Consider the following 22,633-nt stretch of genomic DNA (forward strand, 5'->3'; position numbering starts at 1 on the left):
ACCTAATCATTCTGATGGCCAGCCACATCGCTGGAGTAAATAAAAAACTGGACGTAATAACTGCGCTATTAACAAAAAAAGAAACTCCAGAAAGGCAAACTGACTCGAATAACCAACTAGCCACATGCCACTGTAGCCCGGTCATAGAGAAACTGGCAACTCTACCGGAACTCTTAAAAGATGTTCTAGGGGCAGCAAAACAGTCTTTAAAAACTACCTACCAAGGAACATCTCAAAAACCGTTCGCGCAAGAGCAAAACTCCCACCTATTCAAAGCCAACAACGAGGAAGCCAAAAATAAAAACGACCCTCAAATCATTTCAGATCTAGAGCTAAACCAAAGTCAACTAGTAGATCAAATAGTGGCACCACAGCCAATAACAAAGGCGGGAGTTAAAATCACAAAACGGGAAAGAAAGCGCGCGAGGAAGGCCAGGCTAAAATATAACAAACAACCAAGCCCTGCCCCGGTAAAACTATTTTCACTTTTCACAGTAAAATCAACCACGAAAACAGAACCAACGTATTGCTCCCTACCCGAGGGTGGAAGCGACGAAAGAAATCGAACACACTTTTCACAGTCCTCCCTTGCAAACAGTCGAGGTCCTAGGCACACGGCAAAACCTTTTTTGTGCCTCAAAACAAGCAAGGAGTTAGAATCCAAGTGCGTGAGGACAAAGCAATCGGTAAAGTAACCCAGGCGATGCAGCAATCGAAGAAGACAAAATTACATGAAAATGAACAGGACGAAGCGGTACACACGGAAAATCAGCAATTGCCGGGACACAGCAGCCCGATGGGTGGCAAAGCAAAAAAAGTTCAACACTGTGCATGGCAACAAGAAGAGACACATGAGGGGCCCAACTTAGCAGAACTTCAGCAGCCCCCAGAAACTAGGTCGGAAGGCTCATTGTCAACTAGCCGTCAAATCCCCCTGAAATCAATTGCTGTAATACTAAGGGGAAAGGTTCGCCACTGTAAGCTCTCAGGCCAGGAGCAAGCGGACTCAAAAGACGTCGCCCCAAAAAAACCCTGGCTCTACAAATGCCAGGCAAGAGGTAAGAATTGAAAACCGTGTAGAGTACGAACAAGGAAGTAGTGAAGAACCCCCGCTAATCCTTACAGGACCATGGAGAACAAATGAAAGCACACCACAGTCATCCGAAAAGCAAGTTGAAATTGATTTGTGTGAAATGAAGCTGTCTTTTATCCCGGAATACTCATCAAAAGGCATCCAGGACACTCTCAACAGGGAAAACCTCTTGAGACTTTTCCATGAAATCCCTGAACTAAAAGGAATCTGTTCACGGGACCTAATCTCTGTGGAATTCAGGGAAACACCCCAAAGGGGGGGTAGAGGAGTCCCTGACAACGTGGGCGTCCAAGGACCTGGTGGGCAACATTGTAGCAATGAGCGGAAGATTCGAGACATGGGGAATCAGGCTCCAGGCAGTGCAACGCCAAAGGTACCCGTATCCCTTTCTAAACAATCCAAATTAAGAGCAAAACCCCCGAACAAACCAGCACGCATGCTTACGCTGAGCACATTCCAACTCACCAACAAAGTCCCTGCAAACCAATAGGCACCCGAAAGCGAAAGCTTGGGTACCACAGGGGGAAGCCGGCAGGAACTCAAGGATTGGGCCTGGATTGCAAAAACGCTGAATGATAAGCATATCTAACCAAGGGATACAATCACCGGGACCGGTAAGGGGGAACAATGAATTAATTAGCATCTCGCTCTGTTCATGGAATGTGCATGGCTTCAGGGACATGGGCCAAGATCAAGAGACCGTAACCTTTTTAATGCAACAACAAATTATTCTGCTTCATGGAACATGGGGGCAACCTCAATACCCGGTTTCATTGAACATCATTGCCTGGCAGAAAGATGCTCAAATTATGGCCATCCAAGAGGGGGCTTATCAACCTTCATAACTCAAAATTTGAGTTGGGCAACGGAAGAAATAGACACAGGGGCAAACTGGATCCAAGTGACTAAGGTAACCAGCAAGGATCAAACCATAAAACTCCTCCTAATAAATATTTACATTCATCCGGAGAGAAAGAATCAAAATGGTAAATACATAACTCTTATAAAACTACTAAAAGCATTGCAGAAAAGCCACACAAATGCTCATATGTTGATCGCCGGCGACTTTAACACCAATCTTTTAGCGACTAAACGGGGAAGAAACTGTAAAGTTCCGAACGGTGCGTCCGATTTCGTCTGCAAACTAGCAGCACTTGGCCTAATAATCATGAATGGTAAATCCTCGAGGGACTCGCCCCCAGCGGCAACATATCTGAGTGGAAAAGTCACCTCGACAATAGATTTTATCATTACTAGCACAAAACTGCTTTCAGAAATAAACAGTTTTAGAATAATTCCACGAGGAGAAAGTGACCACCTCCCGCTAACACTGAATCTGAAGAAAAGAACAAAAATTGCTCAGAAGAGTAACACCATTATCCAGCACCCAGAAACTTTCAATTTGCGCAAAGTAAAATGGCGAGGAGTGGCCCCAGAAGTAATGGAGGACAAAGCAAAGGCCTTTATTGAAACCCAAGGCCCAGTTCAAGAACGGGCTCACGTAAACCATTGGGAGCAAATAGCTGAGTTCTTGCTCCATTCCTTCGCGGTTTCCAAGCAACAGAGGTCTTCAAATACAGCCAGAAGGGAGCCATAGTTCACTCCAGATCTCAAAATGTGCAATAGAGAGATCGCGAGAGAAGTGCGACGCCAATCCCGAGAGGGCGAAAAGGGCTTAACGCAAGAAAAAATAAAGTTGCAGGCACTAAGGAGCGCTTATAGAAAGAAGTTGGGGAAAGCAAAATCAGTATATAAAGATTCAATCTGGCAGCAACTATTAACAGCTAGCAAAAAATCCAACAGCAGCGATTTCTGGGCGATCATTAATACTTTAACAGCTGGTCCAACACTTCAGCAACAGGCAGGAATTGGTGCAGAAATCTGGACAGACCACGTAAACACCTTGTTCAACCAACCCACGAGGGACCTAGAACAACAAGCCAAGGTGCAACACCATGACCAAAAGGAGGCTGAAGCCGTATCGAGTCATGTAACATCAACAGACAATTCAGCCCATTCAAACTCCATGTTTAAAGAGCAAACTCCTCTGACAAATGCGAAAGAACTCAAAAGCCTCATAAAGAAACTAAAGTCTGAGGTAGCGGCTGGGCCAAATGGCATACCAAATGCAATTTTCAGGAGCAACCCAGAGTTGTGGTCCCAAATCCTAACCCCAGTCTTCAATGAGATTTATGTATATTCTAACATCCCAGTTTCCTGGAGGGGGACTGTCATCCACCCCATACACAAAAAGGGAGACCACGGCAAGCCAGGGAACTATAGACTAATCTCGTTGATTGACGTGGAAGCAAAATGATATGCCTCGTGTCTATTGAACCATCTGCAAGGCTAGATGGAGGAAAAAAACATCATCCCCAAATTTCAAACAGGATTCAGGCAAGGCATGGGTACTCAATCGAATATTGCAACCCTAGCCCTCCTGACAGAACAGGCGCAAAGAAGGAAAGTTCGCCTCTTTACCTGTTTCGTGGATATCAAATCAGCATTTGGCAGAGTCAGCCGAAATCATTTATGGAGCAAACTCAAAAGATGGGGCCTACCAAAAGTACTCCTCACTGCCATCATAAACTTGTACACTGACACCTGGACAAGAGTCAAGTTGGGAAATGGGTTGAGCACCACCGGAAGTATTCTTACACAAAGTGGTCTTAAGCAAGGCTGTGTCTTGGCCCCAAGCCTTTTTAATCTGTACTTATCGGATATTGCCCTACACTTTGAAAAACCCAGACTGCCAACCTCCGAAACTGGCAAACGAGCCGTCCCAATCCTCCAATACGCAGACGATATAGTCTTGCTAAGCCAAACCCCAGTTGGGCTACAAAGATCAATAAATAACCTGGCATCCTACTTGGACTCGGAACAGCTAGAGATTAACAAAGACAAAACAAAAGTCGTCCGCTTGGTTGACAGTAGGAAATTAAAGTTTAAATGGAGGGTTAACGGGGCTCACGTGGAAGAAAAAAACTCATACAAATATCTGGACGTAATAATCGGGCAGGACACAAGTCACAAAGTGCACAAACTGGCCCTTAGAGCAAAGACCCAGTCCTTGATCTATGGTTACAGATCCTTGTGCAGAAAACTGGACTGCCCAAACTATTCGCATCTGTTAAAAGTTATGGCTGCCCAAATCCAACCAAGTGTGTCCTACGGCCTCGTCCCCTGGTGTGGAAAAGATTAGCATTTTCAGAACGAATTGCAGTCAAAAATCTACAAATCGTTTTTTGATTTGCCAAAATGCGCCTTGCCTGCCCAGGTAAGACTGGAATTTGGGCTCCAGGATCTTAAATACAGGGCAATGAGCAACTTCATTAAATTCTGCCACACTCTCCGGCTATCCGAAGTAGACACTCTAAACAGACTTTGCTAGGACGAAGTTAGGACCCAGAACGAGCAAGAAATTCCAAACTCTTGGGGGAGTTTCCTGAGTACATCTCTGGCCACTTTGGAACTCCAACCAGCATGGGAGAACAAGATGGATCGAGTGTCTTTGTGTCTTTTAATAAAACTGTGAATGTCGCAAGCAAAAAGAAATCTTTACTGGAAGATGAATCGGTGCTTACAAAGAGGCGGCACGGATGGACAGTTATGAAATCATATACGTCTACAAAGCCACAAGCCTACTTATACGCCCACTTTAGTTCCCACTTAAAGATGTGCTTCTTAAAGTTCAGGATGGGGGTGCACGTCTCCAAGGATTTTTCCCCCTCTTGGGCGACAGGTTTTAAGTCAGAAGGTTGTCGCTTATGCCGATTTCAAAAGGAAACCCTGACCCATTTGTTGTGTGCCTGTCCAGCCATCTTAAGCCAACAGTACCTAAAGGCGATTTTAATCAATCTGAACATTCGCTCTAGCAGACAAGCAGTGATAAGCTGGCTGGAGGGTTCGTCATGCATTCTGGCTTGCCGAGGAGTCAAGTATATGAAATTGGTAAACAGCTGCCTATCGCAAGCGGACGATGTCTAAACTTAAATGTATGTAACACCTCCCCACACTCCTACTTGGAGGTCCATGACATTTTATTTATTTGCTGTAAATTGATCTTAATACAGTTTTAGTATGATTTTATAATAGAATTTTATACACTCGAAATGTATGGCAGACAGAGCACGGACATAATACGATCGCTCGCATAATGACAACCCTACCTGCCCGTGTAGATGCAATCAATTTATTTTATGTAGGGGGGGGGTTTGTGATGATTTTAATTAATCAAGCAATAAACATTAAACTTGAAACATAGGCCCGCCTGCCTTTGTTTTTTTTTTATTAAAAAGACCTTTATTATCAGTAAAGCCAATGTTGCCACTTAAGCACATACAAACACACATTTCACGGTACCTTCACATCACTGAGACAGGATAACCTGATGGTTTACACAGCCATTTCAGCCGGCATCCCGGAGGCCCGGCGGCGAGGTGGAATTACACTAGCTCAGGAGTACAAATAGTGATATCAACTTGAGAGCAGTGTGAAGTGCGTCATGGCAACTTGCAATCCTCTGACGAACGCTTGTGACCAAGGTCTTAGGAATAGGAAAAAGTCAAAAAACTACCGAAACCCCCACCCCAACTCCCCCCACCCCCCCATGAGTGTGCCTGTGGAATTACCTATGTACACTAGTTCGTGGAAAAGACTTGGTGTGCCTGATGAGTGCCCTACCCAATCCCCAACCCTGGAATGACAGTCCTCCCCGATGAGTATCTAATCACACCCCTAATGGTACCGTGAGCTGCCAGCCAACCCTGTCCCACCTCACCGCCCCCACCCCTCCTCTCCTAAAGGAGTAGCCCCGCGACTGCCCAGCCCCCTACTCCGATACTTGGTCCTGAAGTTCCACCACCTCAGAGGTATCTGAACCGCCTTCCTCTCCCTTCTGCAAGTATTCCTGATAGAGGCCCCAAAAGTTTTTCGGTCTGCTCCTGGGGGGGAGTAGGTCACTGTATAGTTCAGTTTGAGTACTGCAGTAAAGTAAATCCCCTGCCCATCTTTTCTTGGTGGGGAGAGGCCCCCTCATCCAACAACTCGCCACCACTCTCCTGGCTATCAGCAGCGCCATGTCGGCCAGACGACGTAGAGATGGGGGGAGTAACTTAGAGTAACCTAGTAGTGCTAATTCTGGTCTGCGAGGCAGTTTCTCTCCCAGTATCTGATCAAGCTCAGAGAAAACCTCCCCCCAAAACGCCTGTATACCAGGGCAGTGCCATGCCATATGGAAAAAGTCGGCAACAGGAGTACAGCATCGTTCACACTCCACCGTGGGCCGGAGGCCATATCGGTGCAGTCGTTCAGGGGTGTAATACACCCGCTGTAGGAACTTAAAATGCACCAATCTGTGCCTGCCATTGAGGGAGATTTTACGTGTGCTGGAACAGCAGTATCGCCACATGTTGTCGTCAATGGGCGACTGTAAATCTTCCTGCCATGCTGCCCTGGCTTTAGAATGGAGCAGTTGTTGGTGCGCCACTCCCAGCTTGTTGACGTGCGAGATTAATTTAGCGGGTGTCTTGTTTTTAATGACATAGGTCAGTTCAAGGACCTCCTCCGGCTCCTCCATGGCCGGACCCAATGCCTCCCGGAACGCCGAGCGCAGCCTGTGGAACTGAAATTTCTGGAGTAATGAGGGGCCCGATGATGTGGGGGTGAGTTGATCCCAGGTTTTTAGGGTGCCCTCAGTAAACAGGTCCTCCATCTTCGTAATTCCGAGAGAACGAAGTGCCTCAATGACACCCTTCTCCCCTAGGGGGTCCAGCCAGAGTGCCCAGTCGATCGGCATCAGGGGGGAATATAATATAGTACAGCCGCGGGCGCGAGCCAGGGCATGCCAGGCATGGTTAGTCGCCTTAAGAGAATCCAGTCGACCAACAGAGCGATCCACCGGGAGGCAGATCCTAGCAGGCAGGGGGAGCGGGTCTGCAAACAGCTTCTCTAGGATCACATGCGGCGTGCGTGCGTCTCCGTGAACCCATGAATGTAGGTGGGATGCCTGCGCTATCCGGTAGTAGCGTTCCAAATCGGGAGCACCCAGACCCCCCATCTCACAGGGGAGAATCAGCATCGCCCACTGTACCTTGGCCGCCTGCCACCCCAGGCCAGTCGAATTAGGACTTGTGTGAGCCGCGTAAAAAAGGCCTTCGATAGGACCACCGGAATGTTTGTGAAAAGGAACAGAAACCGAGGCAGCACAATCATTTTCATGATGGCGATCCTGCCTAGGAGAGATAACGGGAGTTTACTCCACGTGTCTACATCGTCGACTAGCCTATTGAAGGCCACACCATAATTATCCCGGACCAGGACCTCCGGATCAGTGTGCAGTCGGATACCTAAGTACCGGACCGAGTCTGTGGACCACTTCAGGGGGTACTCCATTTCGAAGGGTTGTGTCACTGGAGTGAGAGGGAAGGCGATAGATTTATCCCAATTCACCCAGAGCCCTGAGAGTGAGCCAAAGCGGACCACCTCCCGAAGAACCGCAGACAAGTTCGACTCCGGGTTGCGGACGTACAACAAAGTGTCGTCAGCGTACGTAGATATACCTATTTTGTAGGTGGGAAAGCTTATCCCCTCCAGGCTGTGGTACTCCCTGATAGCGCAAGCCAGAGGTTCCGCCACTAGCGCGTATAGGAGAGGTGAGAGGGGGCAGCCCTGCCTAGTGCCCCTACTGATATGAATTGGTTCCGACACTCTGTCTCCTAACTTCAGCCTGGCCGACAGACAGTGGTACAATGCGCCGATCATCTGCAGGAACGGTTCACCCAGGCCAAGTTTCCGGAGCACCCGAATCATAAATGGCCATTCCACGGAATCGAATGCTTTCTCCATGTCCAGGAAAATCGCTAGTGCAGTATTTTCCTGTCGGACATGTTGCATCGTCCCCAGCACAGTACGTATATTGTACGTTAGGTTTCTGCAGGGGACAAACCCGGACTGTTCAGGCGCAACTAACTCGGGGACCAAGAGAGCCAGCCGGTTGGCCAGCACCTTGGCGTATATCTTGGCGTCCACGTTTAGTAAACTGAGAGGCCTGTATGAGCTGCAGAGGTCCGGAGGTTTCCCCGGCTTCAAAATGGTGACCAGCAGGGCCTCTCGCATAGTGAGGGGCATCTCACCATCTTCACAGATCGTATCGAAGAGGGAGATCAGGTGCGGGAGCAGGATATCTTTGTAGAAACCCACTGTGAGCCCGTCAGAGCCCGGTGCACTGCCCGCTCTCATGCCGGAGAGGGCCTCCAGGATCTCGTCCTCCTGAATGGAGGACATCAAAAAGTCCCTGTCCGAGCTCGGCAGGAAGGGCATGGCAATGTGGCCGAGGTAATCGTCCATTTCATCCTCTGCGCCCCGTGTCCTGGACTGATAAAGTTCGGCGTAATAGCGCCTGAAGGCGAGGAGGATTTGCTCCTCATCGGTGACCACTTCACCCTCCGGGGAGCGCAGTTCGTCAATCACTAGTGGTCGCCTAGAGCCTGTAACCATTCGAGCCAGAAGGGCGCCCGGTCTGTCCCCCTCCCCGTAGACCCGGGCGGTAGCGTATTTTCCCATGTAGAGAATCTCCCTGTCTGCTAGTGTCTGATACTCCGACAGCAAGGGTTTGAGTCCCGAGTGAGCGTCGGGCCCAGGGTCCCGCAACTGCCGGTCCTCTAGATCTGCCAGCTGAGCCTCCAGTGCCGCCAACTCTCGTCTAATGGTACGTAGTACACTGGAATGTTTAGACATAGCCATGCCTCTTATATAAACCTTGAATGTTTCCCATATTGTGAAAAAGTTGTCGACTGTGCCCAAATTAGTAGCGAAGAACCTATCAATGTCGTCAGCCAATTCGCCCCAAAATGCGCCGTCCAGCAGGGCGAAGGGGGGGAACCTCCAGGTGAAGGAGGGGATGCCCTTCCTAGCGGTGGAAAGATGCAGCAAAATGGGGGAGTGGTCCGAAAGGGTACGCGGGAGAACCTCACAGACACTAATACTGCCCAGTACAGATGGTGTTGCCAACCAATAGTCTATCCTGGTATGGATATTATGATATGCCGAATAGTGTGTGAAGCCACCTTTCGTGGGGTGTTTATCCCTCCAAACATCAACCAGGTCTAGCTTGATTAATTCAGCTTTCATGTAGGTGGCAGAGGCCACCGGTCTACGAGCAGGGCCAGAGGAGCGGTCCACTACGGGGTCAAAGACAAAGTTAAAATCGCCTCCCCATAACATCCCGGGTCGTGCATGAGACCTACAGTGTGCGGACAGGAAGGCATAGAAATCTGGGTTATCGTAATTGGGGCCGTAAACATTGACGATCAATAGGTCAATCCCTTTACCCACGCACCTAGCAAGGACAAACCGACCTTCTGTATCCACCACCACCGGGATCAATCTTAGTTGTGAGGATGGGCTGACCCAGGTTAGCACCCCCCGTGAATGTGTTGTGAATCCTGCCGCCACTGTGTTTCCCACCAACCCTCGAGACTTCAACATCCTACTATTGACGGGCAAATGAGTTTCCTGCAGGAGGGCCAGGTCGACATGGTGTCGATGTAGGTAGCTAAGGACCTTAATCGTTCAGGCCCGCACATTCCAAGACATCATTTTCAGTGTGTGAGGGGCATGTGTAGCGTCACTCAGTGCGGTATTACACATAGCAAGGACAGTTGAACCATCGCATCGTCGGGGATAGCGATAGCGCCATTCCCAGAGTCGGGGGCAACCACTAGCGGCACTGTATATTGAATAAACTGCAGTAAATCACATTGCGCCGCATTTACCAACAGGCACTTCAGACCAAGCACAACTCCACACAGCATTCCACTCAATGTAACACAGAACTCCCCATAACCAATGAAACGAAAACCCCCTTCATCAGCCCCCCCCAGCTCAACCACCCGCTACCCTACCCGCCCACAGCCGACCACCCCCAACCAGGTCAGACAGGCCCCGATTCCACCCCCCATCAACCCGAAATTAACAAATTCTAGAACGTTCTGAAACCGACTCCCAAGGGAGTCACACAGCCAAAAGCACCGGGGCAAAGTACGCCTGCTGGGAACAGTACCTCCTACTGTTCTATCGCACAAATCAAGTTCGTCTCGCAGGCCTGCCCCCGCTGGTAACTCAGTGTCCTTGGCAAATCACTCCAAAATGCCCCTCCATCCCACCGACCTCCCGAAGGCATATCGCTGGCCAGCGCGGCCCCACGTGTGACAATGCCCCCCTCCCCCTCGATAGCGTGCAGCAGCACAGGTACAGTTCATCGGCCAGCACCAACCGAGAGTCCGCTGGTCTCGTACACTGTTCCGACCCAGTAGGACTGACAGTAACATTTCAACCCAAACTTACCGCCCCCAGGGGGCGTGGTTCAGCGTCTCCGATTGAGGGACAGTACCATCCCCGTAGTGAAGAAAGCAGCGTACACAACGGGGACCCACTTAGTCCTGCTCCTCCATGTGGGATGCGGAGCCGGTGTCATCCTCATTGTTCTTCTGGGCTTCCTTGCCTTCCCGGGTCCATTCCTTCAGGGACTTCTGAAGGTCTCTGGGGTCTGTGAAGAAATGGGAATGCCCCCCTTTGTTGATACGGAGCTTGGCGGGGTACAGCATAGCGTAATCTAGGCCCAGGATACGCAGCTGTTTCTTGTACGGTGCAAATTGTCTCCATTCCTCCTGGACCTTAGCTGTGAAATCCGGGTAAAGGGAGATGTCCATGCCCTCGTGCTGCAGCTTGCCTTTGTCTCTCGCCAGGCGCAAGGCAGTGTCCCTATCTCGATAATTGAGAAGCTTCGCGATGATGGGGCGAGGGGGCGCGCCTGGCTTCGGTTGCGGGCCTAACGTGCGGTGCGCCCTTTCCACAATGAACATAGGGGAAAAAGCCTCCTCTCCGAGCAAAATCTTCAAAAGTTTCTCGACATAGAGTTCCATTTTGCTGGTCTGGGTGGTTTCCGCCACCCCCGTAATGCGGACATTAGATCTGCGCGACCGCGCTTCCAAATCCTCCGACTTGTCCTGAATTACTTGGAGTAGTCTGCCGAATTGTTTCCTGTCTTTGTCCCATTCGGTTTGCGCCTCCTCCGCCTCCGTGAGTCGCCGTTCCGCCATGTCCAGGCGCTCCGCATGTTTGTCGACTCGTTCCGCCATGCGGTCCATACGGTACGATAGTGCGTCTATTTTGGAACCAACAGACGCAATACTGTCCTGGATTCCCTTTTCCATGGCAGCTAGCATGTCACGCAGCTCTGTGCCCTCTGGGCTTGTCGCTGTGGCCCCCTTTGGGGACGCTTCGGTAGCCGGCGTCTCCGACCCTTTCGGCCGACGCCGATCGAAGGAGAGTTTGGCCTGCGTGGCATCGTTCTTTCCCATGGCCGTCTTGATCAGAGGACAGACGAGAGAGCGGTGAATACCTCGCGCCCTCCAGAGGGCTGGGGCAGAGGTCGAAGCGCTCTGGATGGCGAACCGCTACCACCGTCTGCCGGGGCCGCCAGGCCTGGGTTGCCGACGCGATGTACCCAAGATGGCGCCCGCAAGGGAGTATCTCCAGTTTCTCACCGCTCCAGCAAAGTCTCCACTCACCCTAGCCGATACCGCCACAGATGCTCCTGTCTTGAACTCACAACACAGAGGAGGAGAGGGCCGTAGGTCCACCGGTACGCACTGGACCGGCTGTGCGCTCGCTAGTACTCCGCCGTTGTGGAGCCACCACAAGGTAGCTCAAGATACAGCTCCTGCGCCGCCAAGGGACCACTTCTCGTGAGGGCGATTGTCCGAAAAGGAGGGTGGCAACCAGGGAGGAAAGGGCGCACCCGCGCCAGTCGAGGAAATGTCGGGTCTCGGCCCGGCGGTCCAATACTCCGGTCTCCGGGGTTCACCGCGGCCGCACGTCAAGTGACGTCGCACGGCCCGCCCTTCAGGATAGTCCGCGTCTTCAGGCCTAGTCCGCCGCCGCCGAGCCGCCGAAGCTCTCTGTTTCTTTCCACGTGGAGGTCACAGCCTACCAGGGCCACCGAGCCTCTCACTGGTGACCAGAGGTCTCAGTAGGTGAAAAAGGGCCAAATGTAGGAGTCTGGACACTTTGAAGGATAAGTTATCAGGATTTTTCCGGGGCTAAGGCAAGGAGCCGAAGGCTCACGCGTCTGCCATCGACGCTGGCTAGCTCCGCCCCAGGCCCGCCTGCCTTTGTCACCCTATCACGATACACACCAGCGCGCACCCTGAGAGCCGCAGTGCACCCTTGACCCACACTGAATTCACCCAATGCCCCCTGCAAGCGCCAGGACGTCAGCCTGCAAGGCGCTAGCACGGGAGCTACTTCACATGCAACCATGGTTCACACACACTCCCCAAGAGCACACATCTCACAGTAAAGTAACCAGTGTACATGGAAAACATGCGACTCACTGTAAACATTTACAGTTCATGCCTGTCTGTGGTTCATCCCCACTCAGTAAACATGTACAGTTAATGCCTGTGCGCAAATCACAAGCCACTTTGTAAACATGTACAGTTCACACCTGAACACGAATCACTGGCTACTCTGTAAACATGTACAGTTCATGCATGTACGCAAATCATCGGCCACTCTATACACATGTACAGTTCATGTCTTTACACAAATCACGTGCGACTCTGTAACCATGTACAGTTCGTGTCTGCTCACTTTGTGCCTGGAATATGCAGCAGCCAGCAGGGAGCCACAAGATAATTACACAGTATTTGTGCACTTCTGGGAAGCTTCCTGCGTGGGTTGAATGCCCTCGCTATATTAAAAGGCTGCACGATGAAAAGTTTTTAATGAATATTTTCGTCTGAGAAAGCAAAGGCATTTGAATGATTTTTGTGTGTCTGTTGTCTCTGTGTGTGTGTGTGTGTGTGTGTGTGTGTGTGCGCGTGTGTGTGCACATCACAGTCGTGGAGGGTGCTACAGACGGCTGGCTGCCCACAAGGGCTGCGTGTTTGCATGACTCGAGGGTCGTGCGGGTTCAAGCCCTGCCGCCTTCACGGAACCGGTCCGGACCAGAGCCGGTGCTGGAGTGTGGGGGCGTTCAGGAGGGCAAGGGGTGGAAGGTCACAAGGGACCTCTAATCCACGAGCGTAGCTTCAAAAGAAGTGTGGCTACTTTTAGGAGAAGTGGCATTTACCATAACAAACACGCCGCGCAGCCGTGAAAGAGACACAGCCGTGTGAAAGTGAAAGTGAAAGTGACGGCCGTGAAACGCTCTGTGGTGGGGAAGGGGGAGGTGCAGTTGTTAGAGGCGACGAAAGGCAGGAAAAGCAAAGCAGAGTAAATGTTAGTGCTAGTGATTAAATAATTACTATCGCCACAGAAATCCAGACGTATAAGAAGGGGTTATTAAAAATCGGAAATGTTGATGCATGACTAATCATGTCGTGATCCACTGGCAGTAATACTATTTACAATGGTACATTTACACATGTAGATTTAATCATGCCTCTGTCTTGCCTAACAATTTTGTATTTGAGCTGGGGGGCCTTGGTAATATCAGGAGCAGAAGTGGGGTTAAATAGGTTTCTGTGAGGTCTGGTGGGAGGTCATGATGGAGCTTCAAGACTTGTATGGCAGAAATCGAGAGGAGCATGTGTTGCGTAGGAAGCAACGGCTAGGAGAGAGAGATGTTGATTGGAGGGTTCTAATGTTTGCAGTGTGGGTTAGCTGGATGGTGCTGGTGGACCAGGGGTTCAGGCACAGGGCACGGTTGAGGTGCAAATAGGTAGACACTGGCTTGGCTTTGGCATGCCAGCTGCGACTCCACACAGCAGCTGCCATGAAAACGGTCTAGGAAGGGCGGGAGCGGGAGATACGTATGGCTTTAGGCTCTCAGGAGGAGAACAGTGGCGGAAAACGTGGCACGGAATCAGTGTCTGGAAGAGAGCAGGGCGCAGAAGGGGGCTGAAAAGATCATAGGGGACAGAAGGGAGCTGCAAAGCATATCAGAATCCTTAGAGAGAGGGGCTACGAGCAGAGAAAGGGAAAATGCCGCGCCGCCGTGAAAGAGACACAGCCGTGTGAAAGTGACGGCCATGAAATGCTTTACGCGAGGTTGTGCGAGGAAGAGGAAAGGGGAGAAGGGGAGAAGGAGAGGGGGAGGGGGAGCGGGGCAGGTTGTCGCAGCCCTAAAAGGATGTTCTGACATTGCACGGAGGAGGGCGGGAGCGGCTTCCTTTGAAGTCGGCTTGGGGGGGGGCGGGCGGGGGAGAGGCAGCCTTTGAAGTCTGATGCAGAGGCACAGACAAATGGTGGTGAGTGATGTAGCTGGCGATAATGTGCACGCGCCTGGCTCACAAGAACTGTACACGATCCGCAGCTAGGTAGACTTTTCGGACCGCTTACTATAATCTCGCCTATTTATCCCTGCGGGATAGAATAGGCGAGACCTAAAAAAAGGAAATGGCAGCTACAGTGCAGGAACAAAGCACCTCAGCAAACTGTTGCATCATCAGTCATTGTCACTTAACTGTTGGGAGGAGGCAGCTTCGGATCTGGGACTGTATTTGCCACGTCTGCCGCAATCCTGTTTAGCAAACTTCAGGGCCGACTTGGCATCCGTGAAGAAGTGAGCAGAGCCCTCATGTGACACTTTGAGTTTTGCAGGTTAGAGGAGGGAATACGGGATCTGTGCTTGTAGGATGATCTTTTTCGCCGGTAAGCATTCACGTCTGGCAGCCTGCACCGCGGGGGTGAAGTCCGGATAGAAGGCGATCTGATTGCCCTGGTGTGTTATCTTCCCCATAGAACGAGCTTGGCGTAGAATCACATCTCTATCCTGATAGTTGAGAAGCCTTGCCAATATTGGCCGTGGAGGGGCTCCGACAGGTGGCTTGGCTCCCAAAGTACGATGGGCCCTCTACACCGCAAACACCTGTGAGAGGTGTCTAGCAAAGAGGTCTCGCAATAGATCGGACACGTACACCTCCATCTTCGTAATTGCTGTCGTCTCTGGGATTCCAGTGATACGTAGGTTGTTTCGGCGCGATCTGACTTCCAAATCTTCATTTTTGGCTCTAATCACGGACAGGAGACGATCAATCTGTGATATTTGGTCTTTAGTTTCCACCTGGAAGTGCTTATTTTCGAGAACGTCCAACCGGACCCCCACGTGCGCGTTAACTGATTCCATCTGGGATGTCAAAGTGTCCAATTTAGCTTCAATGGTGCGTAGACTGGACCGCATTTCCAAAATAATCATGCGCATGTCTTCACCTAGGTCACCTTGATGTCCACCAGCCGCAACTCCTGTGGTCGATTCCGAGTCTGACTCCATATGTCTGGTGGATTGGCGCTGCTCAAAGCTGATCTTCGGCTGCTTAGTATCCGGCTTGCCCATAACTAGGCAGCTCCTCCGCTGATCCTGCAGGCGCAAATAATCGGCAGCACCCCAAAAAGCGAATGGTGCTGGGTCACCTTAAGTGTACAATGGAGGCTTACACGCCGCAGGCACTGAGCACGATCGGCACGTGACCGGGACGAGCCCCAACGTGCCAGATATCACCACACGATCCAGACACCCTCCAGAAGGCTACCCCGAGCAAGGCAGCAGGTTCCAGAGAGGTACCCAACAGAAAGCGCAGCACAGGTATGCCATGGAAGTGGAGGTCCGATGTGTGTCAAAACGCAGAACCAGCAGGAGCAAAGAGAGCATATGTAGGCAAAGCAGCGGACAGGCACAGCCCAGCAACTCCAGGATTCCCCAGGCCTCCAAAATGCACCGTTTTTACAAGCACATCCAGGCACCCAAAATGGCGGCCGGGCAAAAGCAAATGACAGATGGTGATAAAGCAGTGGCCGCCTCAGACCTCCACGCTCCCCCGCGTCACCTCACCATCAGGGCCCCCAACTTTCCAGTGGCGGTAGTCCTGGCAGCAGTTCAGGACAGTGCGGCGTGAAAAGAAAAGTGTGGGCTCCCTGTATAAGATGGCGGCCGATGGACTAGGGAGGATATCACTGTCCACAAATAGTTCCTAAACTAATTACTTGGCCAGTCCAGGACCGCGTTCTCCTCGTTTTAGCCCCCGCACCTCACCTTCCGACAGCGCATGAACCACAGGCTTCAGCGTTGGTGATGACAGTCCGAGCCGGATCGACCCTCGCTCTGCAACACAGCGGGCCCGACCCGAACCGGCCTCCAGCGCTCCTCCTGCACAGCGAAGAAACCAAGATGTCCAGCAGGTGTCCGGTTCTCCTTCAGTAGGCGGGAGTGTCCATGGCACCCCTGCTCCTCAGATACCACAGGCGGGCACCTCAAGCAGTGCAGGCCGCGCCGTCAGGCCTCCACCAGAGCACCGGCCTAGAGTAGAAGGGGTGGCCGCAACGGAGCTCCAAGGCAACGCAGTCGTGTTCAGACGCGGGCCGAGATCTAAGTAAGCTCGGCCGGCAGGTGATATGAAAAAAGCAAAGTATCCCCCTGTGATGGCCGCTTCAATCATGATCCCTGGGCAATGGGAATTGCTCGTCATATGCGGATCCTCGATGGATCGGGCCTCGGCCGGCTGAGCTCGCCTAGAGAGCGGCCATTCCGCGGCACAGCAAGCCACGCCTCCCAACAGTTGATATTTAATATTATTGACCTATTGCCTAACTAGAACTTGCAAATTGCCTATTAGATCTGGGAGTTCTTGTAAAAGTGACTATTTGTAGATATTCAGGTTTACCATAACACAACCATATACAAATAGCTTTATCTATTCGGATCACGGGCAATTTTCTTCCTACCCCATGGAGGTTTGGAAATACACAGCCGCAAATTAACGGGGGAAGAAGAAAAATTGGTTGGTCTGTCACATGTGCTCCCCTCAATAATATATAAACCAAAAAATGTCTGGCTGCTCGAGTAGTATATGCAAACAAAGTCAACAGTAAGAGTTTGCTCTCATTGACTGCTGTCTCTATGCCGAGGAGAGTACCCTCTTCAGTATGCACAGACCTTCACCGACTACGGTGAAGCCTGCCACTAAGGTGGCAGGCTTCATTTTCGGGTCATGCTCCATGATCTGTGGGTGGTGCAATCCCCTACGGGCCCCTTGATGGGGCTCTTCGATGAAGATCTGTTCTCTAGTGTTTTCAGATCTACACAACCTTTGACGCATGCCCTGGTTCGACTGGAGTGGAAAATAGGTGGGAAGTAGGGGAACTATGTTCAGGAGAGATTACATTGCCATGGGAAACAGATAATTTTTTTTAATATTGAGCCTTATCCATAGCAAGATTAAAACAAAAGGAGTACCCTTAGGACTTAAGTAGCCCTTGATATAGTCCACATTGTTCATGTCTTATTCTTCGGGAACTCAATGATAACCCAAATCCCTATATAAGAATGTAGGGACACAATTTAGGAGAAGATTGTATGTTCCAAACTGAAAATAAAGTCTGATTCAATTAACGTGAGACTGTCTTACCCTACATACAAATTGGATGTTTCAGTGCTTTTGTGAGAACCTGTTGGCCTGGAGCATCTTAAATACTTGTGGGTTATGACACTAATAAAATTACTTTTCTCCTTACGGTTTTGGATTTTTCTTCAGTTATTTAGAATACTTTCGTAAGAGATCCTTGGTAGCTCCTTAGCCAGATGCACATGTGGGGATATCATTAGGAAATCGATTTATTAACTGCACACAATCCTCTAAAGGCCAGTTTCCCACTGACAATAAGACATTAATGCAGGCTTTTTAGTAAGTCTCCCCATTTGGGGATCAGATGAAGTACTGGTGGTAATCGCAGCCAAAATGGCTCACAGCCACACACAAGCCCAAAGATGTGAAAACTTGCAGAGAGGTCTCAAGCCAAGAATGGCGAGGTGTTTGAGAAGAGTGAATGGAGGAGCACAAAGTACAAGTGCCTGACAATTACCTTCCTCTAAAAAAAAAAATCAGTAGGGTGTCAACTGCTGAAACTCCAAAGTATCCCAATACGTGTGATCAAGTATTTAGATACACCTCTTGATGTTATATTGACCATTGTTAGTTTACCTCTTGTCATTGTTACTAGTGAATGTAGGGAATCCAAAGCATTATCCCCAAAATATCTGCTATATCTGTGTTTATTGCCTGTAAAGTCAGTGGATTGTAAATATTGAAAAAATAAAGTGTAAAAGAAGTACTTGATCTTTGGTTTTATACCTTGCAGAACCGATTCAGGAATGAATACAGGACAAGATACCTGCAAACTGAAAGGTAATTGATCGTATTTATTTTGGTTAAAGTTTGCTTGGTACAGTTGGCTTGTCAGTGGTGTCAACAGCACATCTATGTATTTTGCCTTTTTTATGTTGTGGCATGTTAAGCAGCACATAATCAATGGAATGCAAAATAACCAAACATTTAAGCCACATGTTATATAGGTCTGGGGACCAAAATGGGTCTGATTTCCACTGTTTTGCATTATGATTCAGTGTTTGACCAGTTGAGCTGAGATGTGTAGCTCCATCTTTTCATGGTTCATACTGTACATCATGCAAATCTTAGTTGCTGTGCAAATCTAGTACTGATGACTCTAGCAGATACAATATTCCTCATTTAAGGGGGTCTTAATATCATTCTATCATAATCTAATTAGACGAAGATTAAAAGTCAATCCCTATGTGATGAACTGGCAACATTCTTCCAAACTAAAGTAGAGGAAGTGTACTACGAATTCGACGGTAGCTGCAATATCATTCCTGCTGGGTTCAAAACTGAACCTTTAGGTCCCAGGTAGAGTCAGCTCAGGGAATTTTCTCTTATGAAGGAAGATTAGAATTTGAAGTGACTAAACTAATTGAAATCACCAAGTCTGGGGATCCTTCTGATCCTTGCCCCCTGAAGAGTCTCCATGAGATAGCAGTAGCAGCCCCCCTTACCATTTTGCTGAATGGCAATATTCGTATGGGACAGTTTCCCAATGGTTGGAAAAAGGCACCCATTCTTCCATTGATTTAAAAAAAAAAAAAACTAAAAAAAAAACCCTTCTCTTAACCCCAATGAAGCAAAAAGCTACCTCACTATATCATGCCTACCAAAATCGTAGAAAGACATCTCAACTCTGAATTAATGACCTCCTTAGATAAAAATGAAGTATTGGATGATGCACAGTATAGTTTCAGGAGGAACCACAGTGCTGAGTATGCTTTGATAGTCTCCAGTGGAGAGATCAGGTCAGTCATGGACAACGGAGGGAAGGCTGCGGTAATCCTGTTGGATTTATTCTTAGTCTTCAACATCGTGATTCACATTGTGCTTCTCATTGCCCTGTGGCGTTCCACAGGGGTCTTCTCTGAGTCCCACCCTCTGTGATGTATGTTGTCCCCTCTGGCCAGGTTAATCCGCTCCTTTAGTTTTTCTACAATTTTGTATGCAGATGATACACAAATTGTGGTCAATTTCAAGCAATGTCGAAGACACTGCCCCTTCAACAATTGCATGAGCGCAGTGGTTAGATGGTTGAGAAAAAACTGTCACAAATTAAATTTAGAGAAAACTAAGGTCCTCCTGTTCGGGAAAGAGCAGTACTGGAACACGTCCTAGTGGCCCCAACATCTGGGCCTCCTTACCCTACTGGTCCATAAAGTCAGGAACCTAGGAGTAATCTTTGATATAAATCTTACATTCTCAGATCAGGTAAACAAGCTCACCTCCTGTTTTTTCTATTAGGAACTCTAACAAAGATTCTCCCATTCGTTCCATTTGAGCTTCAGAAATCAGTAATACTTGCTGTAGTGCTGTCCATGTTAGATTACTGTAATGCCCTTTATATGGATTAATCAATCTCTGAATAGTTTGTAAATTCTACAAAATACCACAGCTTCTCTTAATGAGAATTCCAAAGTTTAAATCTGTCTCACATGCACTAGTTGAGCTACACTGACTTTCCATCAGGAAGCGAGTAGCTTTCAAGGCACTATGCACTGCGCACAAATTTTTTCATGAGATAGGCCCGAGTACCTCAAGAGGAAATTCAAATGGTATGCACCCAGGAGAGCGCTCGGATCTGCCACCTCGAACAGTGGAAATTCCTAAAACAATTAAAGCGTCATGCGGTGGCAGAGGTTTTATTGTGCTACCTGTAAACTTTAGTACAAAATGCCTCTGCATTTCAAAACTCAATCCAATTTAATATGTTTTAGAAAACAACTTAAAACCTGGCCTTTTTCATCTATGCTGCCCAACTAGTCTCATAATCTTTTACTTCTAGCATAGGCCAGCGCTCAGACTCGTTTGGGCATTTGCGTGCTTTATAAAACAATTCAATTAAAACAAAATTTAAAAAAGACTGCTGAGCTGAACAATGGCATTTTATGGTTTAAATCTCTTTATTGAAATGTCAATATACACAAAAATAATCTTTCAGTTTTAGTCGTCATGTCATTAACATTGCTAGGCATATGACCTGGAAGGGTCACGCCGGGTCTGCTAGTACGACAATGGGTCTGTACCAAAGTAGGATAACCTTACATGAAATAAAATTAGAAGGAAAAAGCAAAATAACACATAAACGTTGTGAACCCCCATCCCTCCTCCCCACACGTGCTCCATGTCCACTGGTGGAACTGGTGTGCCTTTTAAAACACAGTCCAAATTAGGCCGGTCCTGATTACAAGAACCATGCAACTGGGATGTGTCTGCATATCAGTGAACGGTCAGGCGACTGTGTGCATTCTTCACCATTCAGATTCACTTCCTTTCCATCCTTCAGGCATCTGTACGCGTATGGTAAAGACCATGCCTCATGTAGGAAAGCACTGCCCAGTGGTTCATATCGCCCTATTGCAATAGATCGCATACAATTAGTAAATTTATACAAAGCAAATGGTAAAGTAATAACACCATGGATAAGCCATGTAGCAGCAGCTGCCTCCGCTACAGAAAAGGGCAAAGATTCTAACTTTTCAATGTGCAACATAGAAAACGATGCATCCCGTATGGAAAGCATGCGCTGCTTGTCAGTCAAATTAAATGGGGCAAATAGTGATGACACGTTCATGTAACTCAAAGGCACGCGACCCGCTTTCAGAGTCTGTAGTGTCCATGCAAACTGCATCACAGAACGCAATTGATTTTGTCCATGGTACAATACCGACACTTCATCATTCACAATGTCAACTACAGAAGAGACAATATTGTTCAACGTGTAAATTCGGGAAGAAAGCATGTTAATACTGTTATCGACAACTGCAAGCACTTTCTCCAAATTTGCTTGGTCAATTGCCCTTAGGCGCTTAGCAGCTTCAATTTGCGAAAATTTCCAAATTTCATTGTAAACTGCATAAGTCCACCGTTTAGACCTACCCTTAGCTGGGCCTTTTATAAAATCATTTAAATCCACATTTTCAGTCAACTGAGACAGATGTAGCTTAACTGCAGCTAAAGTGGAATGTTGTAACCAATTCTGATACAGTTTCCCCACAGAATAAGTGGTGACAGTATAATCAGTTTCAAAACGGGGATCAGGGTGACTTGTGTGAACCCTTCAGCCAAACCCAGAAAACGACGTTGGCAAGAATCAGCACTTCTTTGCCACATCAGCCAACCCTTTGGGTCCAAACTGGATACATTAAAGGATGAATTGTGTAATAGAGCCTGTAACTCACGAATAGACAATTCAGAAAAATTACCCCCACCTGAATATTCTTCCAATTCGGGGATAATTGGTGTATTTAATTTTTTAGAAGTAGCCAATCCAAAGCAAGTTGTTTGGGAAATAGTAGATTTTAGAAACAACATGTGATTCGGGATGAGACATGCACGGTGCAATGCCTCAGTGCCTTGTACCTGCCAATCTTTGGTACCCCAAACCGATTTAAGGTCAATTATTCCTTTCCAGAATTCGTAGCCATCTACAGCCAATTTGTCTAGAAAGGACTTCGAATACAGCAATTTTGTATCGGTAAGTCTAACTTTGGACATGGACTTTTGTGTCATTTTGAAATAAAATGACTCAGGATTTGATTGATTAAAGTCTGTAAAATAAGTGTATTTTTTCAGAAATGTACTGGAGCTACCTATTAATGGAGCTGGGCAGTGTTCCCACTGTGTGTAATTCACAGCAACCCTCCTGGAATTCGTCTTATGGAGAAAATGATTACCATAATGTTGGAAGCAAAACAAATCACCATAATTAACAGAATCTAAATATAAATCCCCAGCATCAAAAGCTGCATAATATTTTAAATCAGAGAATAATTCTTCTACGGCCTGAATATCCCAATCATCAGAACGTATATTTTGTTTAATCACATCCCCCATGTTTACTCTAAGCACATTCGGAACATTAATCACTTCAGTGGGCCCATGTATCTGAAATCTAACCACATCCCACACAATCCCATCAAGGACAGGCCAAGCAGTAATGTTGACTGTATTCAAGTCTCTTTTCAGTGTGTGTGCTGAATGTGAAGAGGAAAGAGGGGCCAATGTTCCATTAAGGTACCAAATTCCTGTTCTTTCTTTAACATAGTGGCCATCGATCAGGCGGAAACATAAAACACAAAGCCAATTGACATAAAAAGGTCAAATGAAAATAGAACCAACCAAATGTATGTCCAAGGGGGAA

General features: G+C 48.3%; 1 protein-coding gene across 1 annotated transcript in view; it reads left to right on the forward strand.

Moving 5' to 3' along the window:
* CENPC (centromere protein C) overlaps positions 1-22,633 on the forward strand; it is a 1,111,772-nt gene that overhangs the window by 43,383 nt on the left and 1,045,756 nt on the right. Inside the window, exon 2 of the mRNA XM_086961919.1 lies at positions 18,233-18,279. Within this exon, the coding sequence (XP_086818045.1) occupies positions 18,233-18,279 (47 nt within the window). The remainder of the gene's footprint in view (positions 1-18,232; positions 18,280-22,633) is intronic.

The sequence above is a fragment of the Lissotriton vulgaris genome, chromosome 3_1 (assembly GCF_964263255.1).
Source record: "Lissotriton vulgaris chromosome 3_1, aLisVul1.2, whole genome shotgun sequence".
Lineage (NCBI taxonomy): Eukaryota > Metazoa > Chordata > Amphibia > Caudata > Salamandridae > Lissotriton > Lissotriton vulgaris.